The sequence below is a fragment of the Bactrocera tryoni genome, chromosome 3 (genome assembly GCF_016617805.1).
Source record: "Bactrocera tryoni isolate S06 chromosome 3, CSIRO_BtryS06_freeze2, whole genome shotgun sequence".
Lineage (NCBI taxonomy): Eukaryota > Metazoa > Arthropoda > Insecta > Diptera > Tephritidae > Bactrocera > Bactrocera tryoni.
In genome coordinates this window covers 15718257-15736749 of record NC_052501.1, presented here as the reverse complement: position 1 = coordinate 15736749, position 18493 = coordinate 15718257, and the positions used below count along the sequence as shown (strand labels likewise).

At 36.4% G+C, this 18493-nt stretch overlaps 1 protein-coding gene across 8 annotated transcripts in view; it reads right to left on the bottom strand.

Moving 5' to 3' along the window:
• Positions 1-18493, bottom strand: part of LOC120772138 (guanine nucleotide exchange factor DBS) — a 179075-nt gene that overhangs the window by 121925 nt on the left and 38657 nt on the right. For 6 of the 8 annotated variants that reach the window (XM_040100558.1, XM_040100559.1, XM_040100560.1 and 3 more), the window contains exons 2-4: positions 1410-1964; positions 1226-1340; positions 1076-1166 (exon numbers count right to left, since the gene is read on the bottom strand). In XM_040100558.1, the coding sequence (XP_039956492.1) occupies positions 1076-1166; positions 1226-1340; positions 1410-1964 (761 nt within the window). Of the gene's footprint in view, positions 1-1075; positions 1167-1225; positions 1341-1409; positions 1965-5043; positions 5121-12807; positions 13441-18493 lie in introns of those variants that run through there. The other 2 variants (XM_040100563.1, XM_040100561.1) reach the window with 2 other exon arrangements.

Below are 18493 nucleotides of genomic sequence, written 5' to 3'. Positions count from 1 at the left end.
AAAAAGTCGGGCCTCGAAATAAAAACCCAAAGTTTCAAGCAGAAAATTATTGTTAACTCGGGAGTATTCTTCTAAACTAATAGTTGACAACAATTTCCAAGCATTATTCCTCAAAATTATAGCAGACTTTTCTCCGAAATTCGGATCTACTATATGTAATCGGAATGACATTGGAAATTTATTCGGTTAAAAAATCTCACCTCGGCAGTATTTCTCAAAATTACCAGAGAGAACGTTTTGGACCGCTACAACAACAAGAATAATAGTGATATAATTAAAAAAATGCTCCATGTAACGAACCAGAGGTAAGATCTGACACACCACCCATAGCATACGATCTAGAGTAACCCTTACGTCAATTGCCATAACAGCAGGTTCTACGTACCGGAATTGAGCCGGATCTTAAACGGCAAGGGAGATCTAAATCCGTTTATATCGGTAAGTCTTAGATCAGTTGCTCTTGCGTAACTCTGTTTTAGTTATTTTCCCAGGTTAAGTCCTACTTATCCAAATATGTCCTCGATATACTAAATTCACATGTGTCCTACGTGCAGTGAGTTCCAACTACTTTGCAATCCTAATGAATCCCACTTATCTAACACCCCTCACCCGATGGTTTGATCCTGTCGAAACAACTTATTTTTGAGACCTTCCGTTAGATGATTTCGATTATAACTAACCTAAGCCTTACCATCCAAACGGGGATTAGTCAATCGCTACAACAACATCAACAACAAGATCTCTCATTTCAAAGGATGTGGATCTCTCGGTCAGAAGTGAATTTGATCAAGAATGTTCCATCCAATATGTTTTAAATTATTATTTTAATCGCACTGGAGGAATATTTGGCTGGTAAAAATTGTTATGACACGCCTTTGACGTAATTTTGAGGTTATGTTGGACGCAATGTACTGCAATTTTTGGGCTATAAAAATGTTTAAGGAGTTACATGGGCTTACGGGTTTCGACTTTTTATTGTCTTATTAAATTCTATAACACGTCTAGAATATTGTCCCTAATTTTCAAGTTGATCCGAGTATTAGTTTCGGAGATATAGCTTTGAGAACTTGCTTACCGATATTCGCTGCAGCGCTGTCTTCACCGATGTCCATTTGTCTTTCCGTCGATCGATGATCAGCTGAAAGCCCAAATCGGTATCTTGCAGCCTAGAAATTTCAAAAGTCATTAATAAAAATAATAAATAATCGTGTTTATGCTTGCTTACGATGGCACTGATGTGAGATATAAAATTAATTTCTGATAATCGGCCTCCTCCAATAAATTGAAATTGTTATTATCCGGGAATATGATCAGCGGGCAGCCGCCATGTGAGCGCCCACCTAAAAAAATGAAGCACAAAGTAATTAAGCTCAGTGTAATTATGGTTACATTGTATTGCAGCCCGTTACCCGTTATGATCGCATGCTGCGGATGTAGCAGATCAGCAACATCGGCGATATTTAGCACACCTTCCCCGCTCATCGCAGCTGCGGCCGCCGCTGGGCTGATGTGTTCCAACAGCGAGTTGATGCACTCAGCTGCGGGCAGTTGTTGTTGTTGGGGTGTTTGTGTCTGCGGTCGCAATGTTACCAGCGCTTCTGTGGCATATGACACACTCTGTGCTGTTGCTGGACTGCTGTTAATGCCGCCGTTACTGTTATTACTTGCTGCAATTTGCTGTTGTGTTTTTGTTGGTGTTGCTGCTCTGTGTGCCGGCGTTGTATTGTTGCTTGATATGCTGCCGGCACGTTGTATATGTTGTTGTTGTTGTTGCTGTTGTGTACTGCTGGTGCTGGTGGTGCTCGCGAGCATTGACTGATGCAGTACCGTTTGTATGGAGGCGCCACTACTCACCGATGTTTGCGACTCAAGCATATGCTGATTAATTAACTGTTGTTGGCGTTGTTGTGCGGCACTCAAAACAATTGCCTGCGATTCGGCGAGTACGCTCTCAACGTCATTATCTGTAAAGAGAGTGTGGTGGAGAGAGAGAGAGAGAAAGAGCGTGGTGAGAAATGTAAATGCAAATGAGAATCGTAAACAAATTCAAAGTTGTGATAAGAAAGCTTTCTTTAGTAAATATTTTAGCAGTTTGATTAACAGTGAGTTATTAGAGAAGTTGAGATCTACCATATTGTTACCGGGCATAATTTGGTATCACAGAAGATGTGTGCCTTATTTCTGAAGCTTTCGATTTTATCGACAAGTTTTGAAGCCAAAATTATAATTCATTGGGTTTTATTCTCACTTCTAAGAATGGCTTCTCAAATATATGTATATTAAGTTAATATAGATCGAATATTCTGTATATGAGATAACTTGTATGAGGAAAAATATAGGGATTGGACTGCTGGATAGGGTTACAACTATCGATCAGATCATAATTTGTTCGGAAATGTTGATAACGGAACAGTTTAGGATATAACCACCACACTTAGTGAGCGATTTTTTATTTGGACTGTAGTCCAAGATGGTGCTACAATTTCCGAAGATATTGTTCAGATTGATCCAAGTAGAGGGAGTTTTTCAATAGCCGTTTTTTGAAAGATCAATCGTGTGACGCGTCAAGATGTCATATTATTTTTGTTCAGCATTGTTTGGCATTTCAATCATGGAAAGGTTGAAGCCTAAACAACTTCACAAATCGTTCAACTTTATTATAAAAATTCACGTTCTGTAAGAATGTGTTTCCCTCAACTTATGGTCAATATATTCGACCTACTCAGCGTTCTAATCACAACACCATCACCGATCTTGCGACCCAGCTTTCATTATTGGATAATACTCGACCGAATAGACCACGTCCAGCACGCAGTGAAGAAAATATAGCAGCCGTAACTGAGAGTGTACACGAAGACTGTGGAGAGTCGCATCGGCGCCGTTCGCAGCCACTCGGATTGACATAAGGAACAGCTTGGATTGACATATAGAACATTAGGAGGTGATCTTAAATTGAAAACGTTCAAAATACAGCTTGTGCAAGAACGGAAGTCGGTGGAATCATCGATCCATATTTCTGCAAAAGTAATGCCGGTGAGTACATAACCGTCAATGGCGATTGTTATCGCGCCATGATAACCGACTTTTTGATGTCTGAAATTGAAGCTCATGATCTTGACGACCTTTGGTTTCATCGAGACGTCGCCACTTTCCACACATCGCATCAATCAATCGACTTATTAAGATAACACTTCGGTGAGCAGATAATTTTACGTTTTGGGCCGGTCGATTGGCCATCAAGAACGTGTGATATCACACCGTTAGACTTTTCTAAAGTCTAAAGTCTAGGCGGACTATCCCGTTTCCATTCAGGCCGTCGAGCCAAACATCATGCGTGTCATTCACCGGTTACCAGTCGAAATGCTTGAAGGAATCATCGAAAATTGGACACAATGGATGGATTATCGGGGACGTAGCCGCGACCAACCTTTGAAAGAGAAAATCTTCAAGAAATAAATCACAAAGAATATTCTTTCGAATAATAATAAACATTCTCCATTAAATTTGAAGTTTCTTTGGTTTTTCGGCTATAACAGCGTAAGTGATGTCTACGCCATTAAATAAGAAGAAGAAGTGGGTTTTCTTTAAAAAAGCAGGGAACCTCGAAATGGCTCACACTTTATATACATAAATATTTTCCTAGAATAAGCTATAGTACATTGGCAAAAGTGAACTTGAGTAATTGCATTATGTAATTACATCACATTAAAAGTATGCTGTTAGTCAACAAGAATTTGTGGTTAAAGTTTCAAAATGATAAGCCCTAAGTAGTCGAAGTGAAAAAAATATACATACTTTTTGAACAAATTTTATTTTTTGATTGAAAGAAAGAATTGAGCTTATTCTTCGAAAGAGATTAGTCAATAAAACACCTGTTACGTTTGATCTAATTAACGAGGCGCCAGAACATTGTAAGCAGTCAATGTATATTAGTTTTGGTATATTAAATAAAGTGAGGTTACAATACGCTGTTCGCTACTTCTCCACTCGTAATGCTTGCTTATTGAAAAACTTACATGTGAAAGCAACTATAAAATTGACCTTTTTGAATTCAACACAGGAATGTATGTGGTTAGTACCAGCTGCTTTTTCGATTGACTACCATAGGGTAGGGTCGAAAATAATCTCTAAAGCTCTAATTCTCGCACAATATTCTTGAATATCTGTACATTCAAGTTGCTGTTTTGGTATTCAAAAAAGCTTGTAAGTCAATTAGACTTTTTTCTTTATGTTTCAATTAATATGGATATCCAAATGGGCAATAACACTTGGCTCTAATGCACTTGAGTCAACGTTTTTTCGAAATAGCCTTCCCCGAAGCGGTCATTTGAGTTTGCTGAATACCCAGAAGTCACACGGAGCTAAATCAGGCGAATACGTTGGTTGCGGCACGATATTGGTCGGAAACTTGTCGATAAACTCACAAACAATCAATGCAGTACGCATTAACGTGTTGCAAACATCAAGTTCGGCGAACGAGAAAAAATTCGCAGTGCACCGCACCGTGATAATCGAAGACAACGGTCAATATAACCTTGATTTGTGACCTGCTTTGAGTCTTTTTTCGGCTTCAGCTCAACTTAGCCACGATATTCGGCCGATTGATCGTCTGTTTCCGGGCCGTAAGCATAGATCGAAGACTCATCACCAGTAACAATACGTTTCATGACTTTCTGATAGTCGGAAAGCTTTGTTTCACAGATGTTAACACAACGCTGATTTTCAATCTAAATTAAAAAGTCTTACTATTTTTTGACCACAGTATTTTTGGTTACGAAAATTCAAATAAGGGAAAATGTAAACAATTTCCAATTTCTCTTTGAATTTTGTTTATTGACTAAATGTTTTTTTCTTCTTGCAACGCTTTGTTTGGTTTTCATCGCCAATTTGGCAAATAAAATAAAGCTTTGCTGTCTGGCCAACTGCTGAAAGCTTAACGGCAATATAAAAATAAACAAATATTGTAAAAACTTATTTTTATTCTTTTTTTGTGATTATTTTATTTTGAATTATTTATTTATTTTGCTTTTGCAATAAACGCACTTTTATTGAGCCTAATTGATTGCAATTGCGAAGAATTATGGAGTGTCCCATATAACTTCATTTGTGGTTGAAAAGTCTACAACTTGAAATAACTTTAAATGCTCACAATTGGCACGGAAACTGTTAGTTATTAAAAAATAAAGAATATTGTAAAAGAGATTGCAAAAAAAGGCAAGCGTCAAAAGTTAGGAAAAAGAAGGTAGGAAGTAGCAAAGCATTAAGCTGGTGCTCTCAGCTGAATTTGCTGACAGCCGCTGTTGAGACTGTAATTAAGTAATGACAAATGTCTCGCATTTAATTAAATGATTTTTAACAGCGATTATAAGTTACGGAAAGTTTACATTTCTAAGCCGACACTGGCATTTACACAATGCATACCTACTAAATACCTAAATTGCCTATGAAACTAACTAAAAGTTTGTAATTAAATTCATGAAATTATAGTTTGCCGATATTTGATATTCTCTTTTGTAATTTGTTTGTAAGCGTTTTCCGCACTTTAATTAACACACACATTGACACATATTTATTAACCTACCCACCGCCTACTGCCCACAAGCATTCTACACAGAATGAATTTTGATCGAGAAAGGCAACAATTAACTGACTTTCTCTTCTCTATCTCTGACTGTAATTTAGAATTTGCTGGGTTCACAATGGAGACTTCACATTTGTAACATTTGACAGTGAATTACACACACACACACACACACATACACCCAATTATATAGAAAAGTACCCACGATCATTTGTACTTTCAATTAGAAAGGTAATAACTAGCTAACACGATATAAAACATTGTATAAACACAGATGAAAATAACAAAAGAGAAGCACAAAAACTATAAATAAAAGTTGGAAAATGTACGCGTTGAAATAAAACGCAGGTTAATTGCTTTGTAGCAAAACAAAATAAAAAGAGTAAATAAATTTTCAAAGCAAAAATTGCTAAAAAGGAAAAACGAATTCGTATTCAAATACAAAAATCTAAAAGAAAAGCAAAAAAATAAATAAAAAGATATGAATGAAAATGCATAAAACAATACGGAAACAGCTTTTCACGATTTTTTTTTGCAAAGGTCATAGAATAAAGCAGAAATTATAGACTCACTAAAATAATATACAAACAATAGAGACCGTTGCGGTTGATGACACACAGATGCGCTATACCATATAGTGTATAAGCTATATATAAATGCATTACACCAAAATTTTAAATATAAATACAATATAGAAGGTTTTCTATATTTTATAACAAAACAAAAAGAAAAAGTGGGATATAGCACAGTGGGACAGTTTCCTAATGTTGCTGCGTAAAGAAAATGTTGAAATATATACATATAAAACTCAAAAATTTGAGACAAATAAAAACAACTGGAGAATTTTCGTTCCAAAATTAGAAATTTTTTCCGATATTTAGCAAAAATAAGGTGAAAAAATAATTATTTAATCAGAAAAAGTTGCAGAATCTTTGGGACAGCAATATGTTAGTCTGCTTAAAATTTTGTGAAAGACAAAATAAAAAATAAAAAAATTGTAAAAGTAAAAAATAAAATTGGAAAACTTGTTTATTTGAGTTTTTCATATACATTTTGAGGTTATGTGAAAAAGATGCTTATAAAAAGTTGTATGCTTTTCCACTATCTGCAATTTGCGAAGTAATTTTTTTTCTACGGTACTCGTAGTGTTGCCGGAAATTGATAAAAACTTTTTTTAACCCTTAAAAATTCAGTCACCCTCCCCACTCTCGACCACAAATTACCCGTAAATTGTTTCTCTTTTTATTTTTGTTATTTTATCCTTCTTTCTAAATGTCTTTCATTCTTTTGGACTTGTTGCTTTCAAAAATTATGTAACCTAGTCTCTTTGTCTAAAATTGTGTTGAAGAAGACACGCTTACGTATTTATTTATATAAATAAAATTATATGTTTTTTACGAAAACCTTTAACCTAATATAACCTATGAAAGTATATATGAATTATGTAAATATATATTCAAACACCTAATATACCATAGAAGTTTAATAATTCCTCTTCAAAGTAAAACAGTTGACCTTAGCCATATATTTCTCACACTTAGCAGAACGAGGCGATGGTCAATTAGACAGATCCGGACCACTGTGCATGAGAATTGTGCATTTAGCTACAATTTGAGAATAATTTTTGTGCAAATAATATTTTTAATTTTCTTTTTTTAGTTATGTTAGTGTTTCCCACAGAAAATCGGAATATTTTATGCATTTTGATTTTGAATCACATTTCGCATTGCATAGTCAATATTCCCAGAAGGGCGTTCCCTCAACGTTTGTCACATAAAATATGAATGAACAAAGGCATATAGTATGATTACTGTAATTTCAATTACAACTCACGCAATATGTAAAAACATGTGTGTGTACTAATATACTACTGTGGGCAAAAAATAGTAAGACTTTTTAATTTATTTAAATTTCGCACGAAATCCCGTTCGTCAAATCTCACATTAAAAAAATTATTAGCGTTTAGTATACGCTTATCTTTCTGAAGTACATTAAGAGCATTCGGCGAGTTTTATTATGAGTGAATTTATTCAACAAAGAAGTTCCATTGAATTTTGTGTGTGTAATCAAAGTTCTGGTACCGAAACGTTGTTTTAATTGTCTAAGAAAAGTGACAACACGATTGGTTCCAAAATCACTAAATTTTTACGAAAAAGAGCGTCGCTATAACTTCTGTGAAACAATGCTTTCCGACCATCAAGATATCATCAAAGATATTATTGCTGGCGATGAGTCTTGGATCTATGCTTACGATCCGGAAAGGGAGGATTAATCGACGGAATATTTTGAAAAGGTGATTCGAAGCTGAAAAACCCACTTCAAAGCAGGTCAAAAATCAAGATTATGTTGACAGTTTCTTCGATTATCGAGGTGTGATGCACTCCGAATTCCTTCCTACTGGCCGTAACTTCTGGATATTCAGAAAACTCAATAATATTAAACTTGAAGGCTAAGTATTCCGGAAATTTACTTTAACAACTGTTTCGAGGATTGGATAAAACATTGGCGTAAGGGTATTGGGATCAAGGGGGCTTACTTTGAGGGGACACCATAGATTTTGAAGAATAAATTAAGAATTCCAAAATTATATACAAAGTCTTACTATTTTGAGCTCATAATAGTACATACATATTTAAACAGAGGAAAGTTCTTATTTACCAAAAAAAAAAGCACTAATTTGCCCCCTGCAGGAAAAATATGACAACGTGCAATTATTGTGTTAAAGTTCCCGCAAGTGAGGAAAGTTCTCTGATCGCCATTCACTTGGGAGTGCCCAGAAACGATTCTTTTACATATGGCTCAAGCAGCTCATGACTTCCGGTCTTTAACCAAGCATCCTCTGGGTAGCCTAAGAACATCCGTTTGAAGGCGAGCTAAAGTGAGAAAGCGAAACAACCCCTACATAGGGTTGTGCGCCCGGTTTGGGTCCCGCCACGTAAAAAAAAACACCCCAATGAAAAGACGCAGCAAGCCTCGGTTGAGTGACCCCCCTTTTGATGACGACCATGGCAAACGAAATAAGGACTACGATAGTAGGGCATGCACCTGGAATGTCCGGTCTCTTAATTGGGAAGGTGCCGCTGCCCAGCTGGTTGATGTCCTCGTTAGAGTGAAGGCTGACATCACCACCGTTCAAGAAATGTGATGGACGGGACAAGGACTGAGACGAGTAGGCCCTTGTGACATTTACTACAGTGGCCATATAAAGGAGCGCAAGTTTGGTGTGGGATTCGTGGTGGGAGAGAGACCCCGTCGCCGAGTACTATCATTCACTCCGGTGAATGTTCGCTCAGCTATTATATTTTCATCATAAATTTCCATCAAAATACTATGACTATCGACTGAGGTTCTTTTCAGATTAAAGTTATGAAGTAGACTCCCGAAAACCAGTTTTCAGACGCAAACTTCGGCATATTTGAGCTGAGAAATTTATTGTTGCTTACGCCTGAAGAATTACGTATACTGACAAGGAAGCAAGAAGGCAAAAGCTTTCCAACTCATTTTCGGAATATTGGAACAATGAAATAAAAATCTAGTTACAGCAGCTCTATTGGCAAATTGAACGAATATAGTTATAGAGCCAATATTAAGAATGAATAAACTACGTTTTTTTGGAAAGACCGAAATCTTATTATAAGACGTTCCAATTTGTTGTACAAAATTTGCCTGCGTTGAAAAAATCACAAATAATTTCGATTTATTAACGAAAAACTTCAAACTAAACAATGACAATGACATTTTTCTCAATCAAAAGCAAGTGAAAATAACTTTAGTCACATAAAAATTCAAAATTTTTCTTTATTTAATAAATAACTTCTTCTGGTGATTTTAAAAACCTAAACTACTATCATTTTAAGACAAAAAATATTTCTAATGCAAAACATATAATGTTTCCTATAGGGTGCTTAGGCACGTAATTCGTGTAAATGACTTATTGTGAGAAAATAAGTAAATACCAAAATTACACGAAATAAGCTAAAAAAAATTTAATAAAAATGTCGTCACAAGCAAATATTATAATAAGGGTTTTGTGTGTGTACAAATGTATATACAAATAAGTGTGGGTAAACAGCGAAATCTTTTAGTAGCAGAAAATTCTAAATATGTGCATGAGCTCATATATAATTAATGTCAGATGTTTGCTGAAAGCTTCGTGATTCTTTAATACATATTACTTACATAAAAATTAACTACAGAGGGAAGAAGAAGAGCTGACACACATAAACATTCATTTCTATTCATAAAGTGACAATCAGATTGAGATTTCATTCAATTCCCTGGCGAACTTTGCAAATTATGCGTAATAAAAATTATTTCGTAAGCAATCAGCTGATTTTAGGTTAGTGATGTTAACTAGTATCTAAAATACTAATATATGGTGTACTGTTAAAAAAACGTCACAATTTTCTGTCACTGAAAAATCGATTCTTAAACATCTAAAAAGATTAAAACTGTGACGTGTTTTTACTTTGCTAAAAACTCTCTAATTTTCACAAATCTATAACTTCTTTACTTTGTTCCCGCTCAACATATTCTAAACTATTAAAGCATTCGTTACTAAAACAATGACGAGTGAATTAAAAAATGCGGAATGTTTCAATTATCGACTCGTGACATTTGCTAATCGTTTAGTGGTCATATTACAAAGCAAATAATTACTCTTTACAACACTTTTCATTATATAACATTGAGAATGTAAGGAAATTGATGAGTTGATGTTATTATTGGAAATCTTGCGGTTACATATACTGTAAAGAGGACTAACTATAATAAAAAAAAACAACTTTTCAAAGGGTTATACCTAGCCAGAATTTTCCGAAAATAATTTTTTTAGACAAGAGTCAAGGGACTCATAGATTGTTGATGCCTTTATCAAAACTTTGACTGTTGTCAATACAAACGTTGCAGTGGAAAAGACAAAAAGGCTATATGTTACTGAAACATTAATTAGAATTTTATGAAAATCCAATTTTATTGTGAGAAAGTAGTCCCAAATGAATCATTCGAAGTATTGCCCATCGCTAATCACAACTTTTTCCCATCTCTCTTGCAAAGCTCGAATAACATTATGATAAAACTGTTCATCTTGTTTTGCTATACAAGAGTCAAGCGATTTTTCGTTGTCATCTGGTGAGTGAAACTGCTGCTGAGTCAGACCATGTGCCATCAAACGGAACAAATAATAATCGGACAATGCAATGTCTGGGGAATATAGCATCTCAGGTAGGTTTTAACGGGCTTGACGAGGTGAGCACGAGGGTTGCCATGTACCAGAATCACTTTTTGGTGCCTCTCCTAGCATTGACGGTCATTTAAAAATAAAAATCGGACATTTTCGCACAACCTCAAGGATATGACACATAAACAAGTCACTAATGAAGAGATACCGTCCTTTTTCAAATATCTAAATTAAGTTTATAACGCTTTGGAAATATCAAAATCATCATCGATCACCACTAAATCCTGTAGCCATCTATTGACGAACAGCGGGAACTTAGTTGCGCACCTAATAAGTTGGTTTAGTTAGACACGAAATAAACTTTGGTTAATATTTTATGACAGCGACGAAACTCATTTCTGAAAAACTATACATTTTTGTTATTTTAGAAATATTTTCCAATCACATTTCGTGTGCAGAATTGTTGCGAATGTTGGAAAAATCTTAAAGCGATTCAGTTTTAACAAAAACACATTCCTACCAGTGTAACAAAGCCTTCAAAGACGGTCGAGAGATTGTTATAGACATGCCTCGTTCTGGACGACCTTCGACCATTTCAACTGTTGAAAGTACTAAAAAAATGAAAGATATGGTGCTTGAATATCGTCAGGCAATTGTTAGAAAGATAGCAAGAGAGCTCGATTTTCTTTGCGAGTCCTTTCAAATGATTTTGGTGGATAGTTTGGGTATGAAACGCATTCTTGTTCAACTCGTCGCGATAAAACTGAATTTTTTTCAAAAAGAGTGCGATTATGACCGAATTTAAAGCCAAAAACGCAACGAATACCATCGATTAACCACTGTCTGTATTCATCAGATTTAGCTCCATTTGATTTTTGCTTTCCCAAACTGAAATTGCTATTCCGTGGCATCCATCGATCGAAGAAATAAAACACAATTCGCTGAAGGAGCTGAAGGCCGTCCCAAAAAGTGAACAATACAAAAAAAAAAAATAATAATAAACCAAATTTGTATTTAGAATCGCTGATGAATCAAACAAAACCGATTCACTTCTGTAGCTGTTGGTTATTGGTGATAAAAAATTAGTACGACAAAGTCAAGTGGAAACGGACGTGATCGAATTGCGGTAAGCCGTCTTAAATTACGGTAAAGCCAGAATTGATGGTCGGTAACATTTTCCTATGTGTTTTCTCGGTTTCACAGGCATTTACTATAGGAGGTTTCCTATGATCAAACGTTTAGTTAGATCTGTATGGAAAGTAATTAAAGCAGATTAAGGAAAGAATTGTTCTGAAGCGGCATGCTAAGGGCAAATAAGAGAGGAGTTCATCAATTAGGAACTATTCAGATGCTCATGAAGCTTGGTTTGGAGATTCTTATCTACCATATACTCATATCCAACTGTTCCAGTCTAAAGCTTGCGAGAATTGACCGTCCCGTATTTTTCCTATAAGGACGAGGGTTTCCAAGATAGTGGCATAATGTATTACTCGTATTACCTTCAAAATGACAAAAAGTTATCGAACACAACGCTGCGTATTTGACCCAAATCGGATTATTCTAACAATACAAACAAACTACATAAAACCTTCAATTTAATTTTTTTTTCTTTTTTACTAGACCTTAAATACAAAATAAAAGTCAAGATACAACACATAAATGCTCATACACAAAAAAGCCCAACAAGAAATAAAAATATATATTTTGTTTTATACAAAAGTGTTCAGTTTTCACAAATATCCAACAACAAATACAAATATAATTTTTTTATAAAAAAGTGCTCGGTCTTCAAAAATGTGTCTGCGAAGTGTAATTTGCTGCTATTATTATTAAATTTATAGCAATTCAACATGAGCACTTACAAAAGTCTGTAGACGACCAACAAAAAATCGAACAATAAAACGAAACACCAACAACAACAATAAAATACTGCCACACAGAAACCAGACAAAAATACGCAAAGTTAGCAAAAATATGATTTTTACAAAGAATCGGAAAAAATTATAATTTTTTTTGTGGAAAAAAGGTAAAATTTGGTATTTCATACCGCCAACGGGTGTGCTGGTGCCGATTCCCATGCTGACTGAGTGTAGAATGCAATAAAGTGGCTTTGTGGGAAGTTTTCGTGCGCGTTCACGTTCGCCGGCTGCCCTCACCTGGCTGACGACGCCAATAATTCAAGGAAACTTTTTGCCAAACTCCTCGATTTTGGCTTATATACATAAGTACATTTGTAAGTATGTGTGCTTGTTTGTTTGTGTGTGAGGTAAGCACGTTTTTTGTTACACTTTTATTTGGCTCTCTGCTGAGGGTCCCACGCGTGTTTTACAGTTTCCACCATTATTCTGCATATGTTTTTGCGCTTTCTACTTTTACACTGTACTTTCGTTGATTTTTTGTTGCTTTTGCACTATTCACACTAACAAAATATATGCTTGGCACAGCATTATTGGGCAGAAACAGCTGCTGAAGTGGAGTAATATATTTGTAAGAATCAAAGCACACACACACACTGTTATACACATCCACAGCATCAGCTGTTTTGCCACTTAAACCACCGAACAACAACAAATTGTTGGAGATCACTTCAGTTAATATGCGATAACTTGCTAACTAGCAAACTAATGGCAGTAGTTACAACAAACACAGCGTGTTCTACAAATATTATTACAAAAACAACAACGACAAGTGATACCTATGTAATGCGACTACCGTGATCCACCGACCGACATGCGCTGCCACAGTGCTGGGCGCAATTGAAACTGTCGCGCAAAATATTGGCTCTGCCGGCTGCCCGATTGCAAGTCGGGAGCAAAACAAAATCAAACACAGCTCGGCAGCGTCAACGACAAAGCAACTCCGCGAGTCAGTGTTGCAGCAGCGCGGTGCAACGAGTGGCGAGTGAAAAGGTAAACAAGCGCTACCTGGAAGTCTCGGCAGAAAACAAGCGCCAAAATCGCAGAAAACTTGCTGGGCCACAATGACACAACAACACACATACAAGTATATGCTCGTCTCGTATACAACAACTACTTCATATACAACAACTGCAGCGACTACAATGACTGCAGCGCCAGAGCCAACGTCGGCATCGGCAACACCTCCAAGCGCTGATCGTGACGTTTTAGCATTGTCAACAGATCGTTGCAATAATGGCGTATTACCAAGCATACACACAGCTGAGAACCAAGTCGGGGGGTAGCGGAATAATCCCAGTAACAGCAACAACCATGTTAACCGTGTTGATGACATTGCCGATTGTGTGGCCGTGGGGTTCGTTCTGAGCGCTCCGATGACGTTTGCTGCAAAACGAGATTTTTTTCTGGCTTGTCATGGCACAAAAAATAATATTCGTAAATAAAAGCACATAAAAAGTTTAACTGAAACGAACAGTGCAATTAAATTTGTCGAGCGGAAAGATGCTTGGTGCTTTGTTGTCTATTCGGATTAGCACTTTAATGTTTGACGAGTCAGATAATAGTGAATAAACGGCAATGTAATGAACTAGTTGCTGACTGTCGGAAATAGAACTAGTCGAACGACTAACTAACAAACGGAAGTTTTCATATGTTCTTTGAAGTTTAGATTTCAGAAAAAGACAAAGTTCTCATATATATTACAAGATCAAAATTCTTTACTTCAATTATGAATTAAACCACTCGTAAAAAATAAATCGAGCTTTCTGCATGCGCTGAGTATATATAAATATAGAGAGTATCCAAAAATCGATATAAATAATTTCAGAAATTACCGTGAAAAATGTCAAATTTGCATGTTGTTTAGATTGTTTATGAGTATTCTATAAGAAAACGCTTTATAAATGGTCCAGTTGTAAACTTTTTCGAACTAGTTCATTTAGACTCCCGAAACTAGTTTTTTCTCTAACTGGTTTTGATATTTCACTGCTGGTGATGTTAAAGTATTCTTTTCGATTATTTTCTAAAATAATACTTTACATTCAGATCTTACTTAGCGTGAAATTTAAAATAAGGTATTTCGATGTAGTTAGCTTAGGCTAAGTCGTAGGGTTGTTCCAAAAACCTATCTCGTTTGGACAGATATTTCAACAGATCCTCAAAGATCGTTGAAGCATTTTAAGCTTACCATATTTTAATGAAGGCGGCTAATATCAATCTCATCAATTTCGCTAATTTCGGCAAAGGTGTGTCTACCGAGATAGTTCAATCTCATTATGGCAATAGAAGAGGAACTCGCCTCAACCTCAATCTCATCAACTTCACTAATTTCGGCAAAGGTGTGTCTACCGAGATAGTTCAATCTCATTATGGCAATAGAAGAGGAACTCGCCTTCCTCCACACAGCTTTGGCAAAGAGCGTCCGACAAAATATTTGGGCGAACCGTGTGAGATCCTATTGAACAGTGTCCAGTCAGATCATTGCGGAGAGATTGACTTTGCTAAAAGTCAGTAGTTCAGAGGAGCTCTTAAGGTTAACTCTACGCCAAAAGGATTTCGGAGACGATCAAAAACCCGAGAAGACATCGAAAAACCGATTCGCTTCCAATCGGATGAAATTCGGTGGTGGTTACTCTGCTGAGCAAGCTCATCGGCTTTGCAGTTTCCGATGATTTCGCGCCAATACAAGTATAATATGAAAGGAACTTAAAGTTATTTCCAAAGAGGTCATGCACTCCTTGACAAGTTTTGCGCACACAGTGAGTGATCTGGAAGTCAGTATAGCCACACGGCTATCTGAAAGAGCTGCTTTTTGCGGTTTTTGGGTTACAACCCAAAGGTTTTAAGGTTCGATTGATTACTACGAGATAAATTATCCGATGAACCAATTGTAGGTGAAATTCTAGTTCAGTTTTAAATTTTTTTCTCGTTCGCTGGCCATTTTACATATAAAATCTAATCTAATCTAAAGTGATTTCCTTTAGGTTTTAACCACGGAGACGTCCGAAATCACTGCAGCAGTGAAGGACCATTTTTTTTGTTTTTTTAACGTCATCAGATATTGAATCCAGAATGCAGGGTCCATTCTGGATTCAATATCTACGTAGATAGATGAGTAGCAAACAGAGCAGTATTCTCGTATCGCATATCAGCCAGAAGTAGCTTGGAAAGCAGTGGAAACTGTTTGCAGAAGCAAGCAACTTCACTTCTACTGGGTGCCAGGCCACAAAGTTAGGAGGACAATGAAGTAGTAGACGAGATTGCCAAGAATGGTGTACGGCTAACACCCGGAAACGTGATCAACGTTGGGAAACGATCTGGACAGAAGCATGAATCAAAACCCTATGGAACTGGAAGAGGTATTGATAGTGAAGTCACAGAGTCGGTTGGAATTCACGTCAAGCGCAGGCATTCTAAGAGATGACTACTCCTCATGAACCTAGTAACTGAATCGCAAAGGACCAAAACTGCTCTGAACATGGCTCATTGGCCTACCAGCCTAACCTAACTTAACCTAACCTACTTCCAAGGAGGTTCCCTTGGATACCATTTTGTTATTCAAACAATAATTTCCAAGGAAGTTTGCTTTTTCAGGAACCGACCTAATAGTGATGTTATTCTGTTGTGTTTTGTGCATTTAGGCCTTCAAGAGTCACTATATGCTATGTTCTGAAGCTACCTATGACTACTTATTCGTAGTATATTAATAAGAACTGTAGTAAGAAGCTTACGCTTGGTAGAGTTAAGAATAATAATTGGAAGTGCTTTATGAGCGCAGAATGAGTGAAATACTTCTTAAAGTTGATTTGTATATTCTTCTTAATTTGTGCGTGTCACTTCTTTCTTTGTTTGGAAAGTGAAAGCGGAACTCCCTGTTATAATCCGCTGACACTCTTTTCTCATCATTGTGTTCTTACTAAGATTCGATCTTCGACTTTTATTTGCTTTCTTTGCCATTTCGTACGTTCCTCATTAATATAATTTCACTTTAGTTAACACTTCATAACAAAACATTGCTGTGGAATGTGATAATACATGCAAAAAATAACAACAAAAAGAAATCATCAAAACAAAAGAAAGATGGTCACACCACAGACAACACAAAAATGGGCGCTAAAGTGTGAATGATTTGAAACAAAGTAAAATAACTGCCTTACAGAAAAAAAGTGAAAAAATATGAAAAAGAATTAAGATGGGCTTAAAAAAAATTAAAAACTTTGGACAAAATGCTAAAAGGAATGCAAAATTAAATTTAAGCACAAGTGAACAAAATGACTGTCTTTTCTGTAACGCCAGCTCTGCAAGTTTTTTTTAAGAACTCTTCAATACAAAAAAATCTTCACACTCTTTCTTTGTGGTCTCAAAGACAGTTAAGTTTCAAAACGATTATAATATGAACCGTTGTAAATACAGACAAAGATCAATTAAATTAATGAACAACGAGCAGTACTCGCTTGAGCTGTCTCGGAGTGATGGATGGTCGCGTCGAAGCCGCAGCTCGCGCCAAAGACTGACTGGTTTTAACGTCAAGCGATCGCAGCTCCGAGCAACAAAGCGGAGATCATCCACCAGACTGCAGTTTTAAAATCATTGCAAGCATTGTTGTTGCTGTTGTTGTAGTTTAGCGTTTTAATAACTTTGTGCTGCTCATTAATAAATAAATATGTTTTTACTTGCGAAGTATTTAATCCGAAGCTGCAACAATTCTTTACAGCTAGCAACTGCAGTTAATCGTTGTTATGTGGCACATGACACATGGAGTTCTTGTAGTCAGTAAATGTGTATTGTTTGTGGTTTTTCTGTGCGCTTTATTGCTGTCATTTAGCATATCATCGAAGCAACAACAAACACATATGTATGTGATATATATGCATATATTTCTTTAGCGTTTTCAAGTTCACTAACATTTTATCAGCATTTTTGTTTTGTTGCTTTTTTGATTTGCTTGGCGGTTCGCACTTCTTAATTGTGGAGGCGTTGAAGCTGACGCTTTTATATTTTAAGTTTTGGTTCTTTTTCCACGTAGTATGTATATTTCTGGTTATGAAGACAGATTTATTATGTGCCTTATAAGTTCGTGAAAGTTCCTTTACAAAACTGTTAAGCCATATAAGAAAAGGTCACTTGAGGACACATTTTTAACTCACAAAAATCAGTCTAGATATTACAATGGCAGCTGACAGATTTCATTAGAAAGAAATAAAATTTATTTTTAAGATCTAACGCTATTCAAACCGGTTAGCTATCTCACTACAGGGTGGGATTTGCTTTCACCGAAATCTCAAACCAGCAAGACTTGCAGACAAAAAAAGAGAGATGTGTGAATACGAAGAGCTTGACAAGCTGGCCGACAGCGGTAATGCTCGAAAATGCTACGAAAAGATGTGGTGACCAACAGAAGATTTCAACAACGGAGCATACTCTAGTGGCTGATGCACAGAGTATACTCCTACAGCTAGCTGAATAGCAGTGAACGTACCACCAGAGGAGTCGCGAACGCGATTCCCCAATCGATAACGATGGAGCAAACGTTCCATTGCCCGACCTTGAAGAAGTTCGAATAGCAATTATCCGCCTGAAGAACAACAAAGCGGCGGAGGCCGATGGATTGCCGGCCGAGCTATTCAAATATGGTGGCGAAGAATTGATAAGGAGCATCAGCTTCATTGTAGAATATGATCGGACCACAAAAAGGAAGACTCCACAATCTGCGTCTACTATAGTGGGATAACTCACCTCAACATCGCATATATGGTTCTATCGAGCTTACTGTGTGAAAGATTAAAGCACACTGTCAACAAACTGATTGGACCTTAT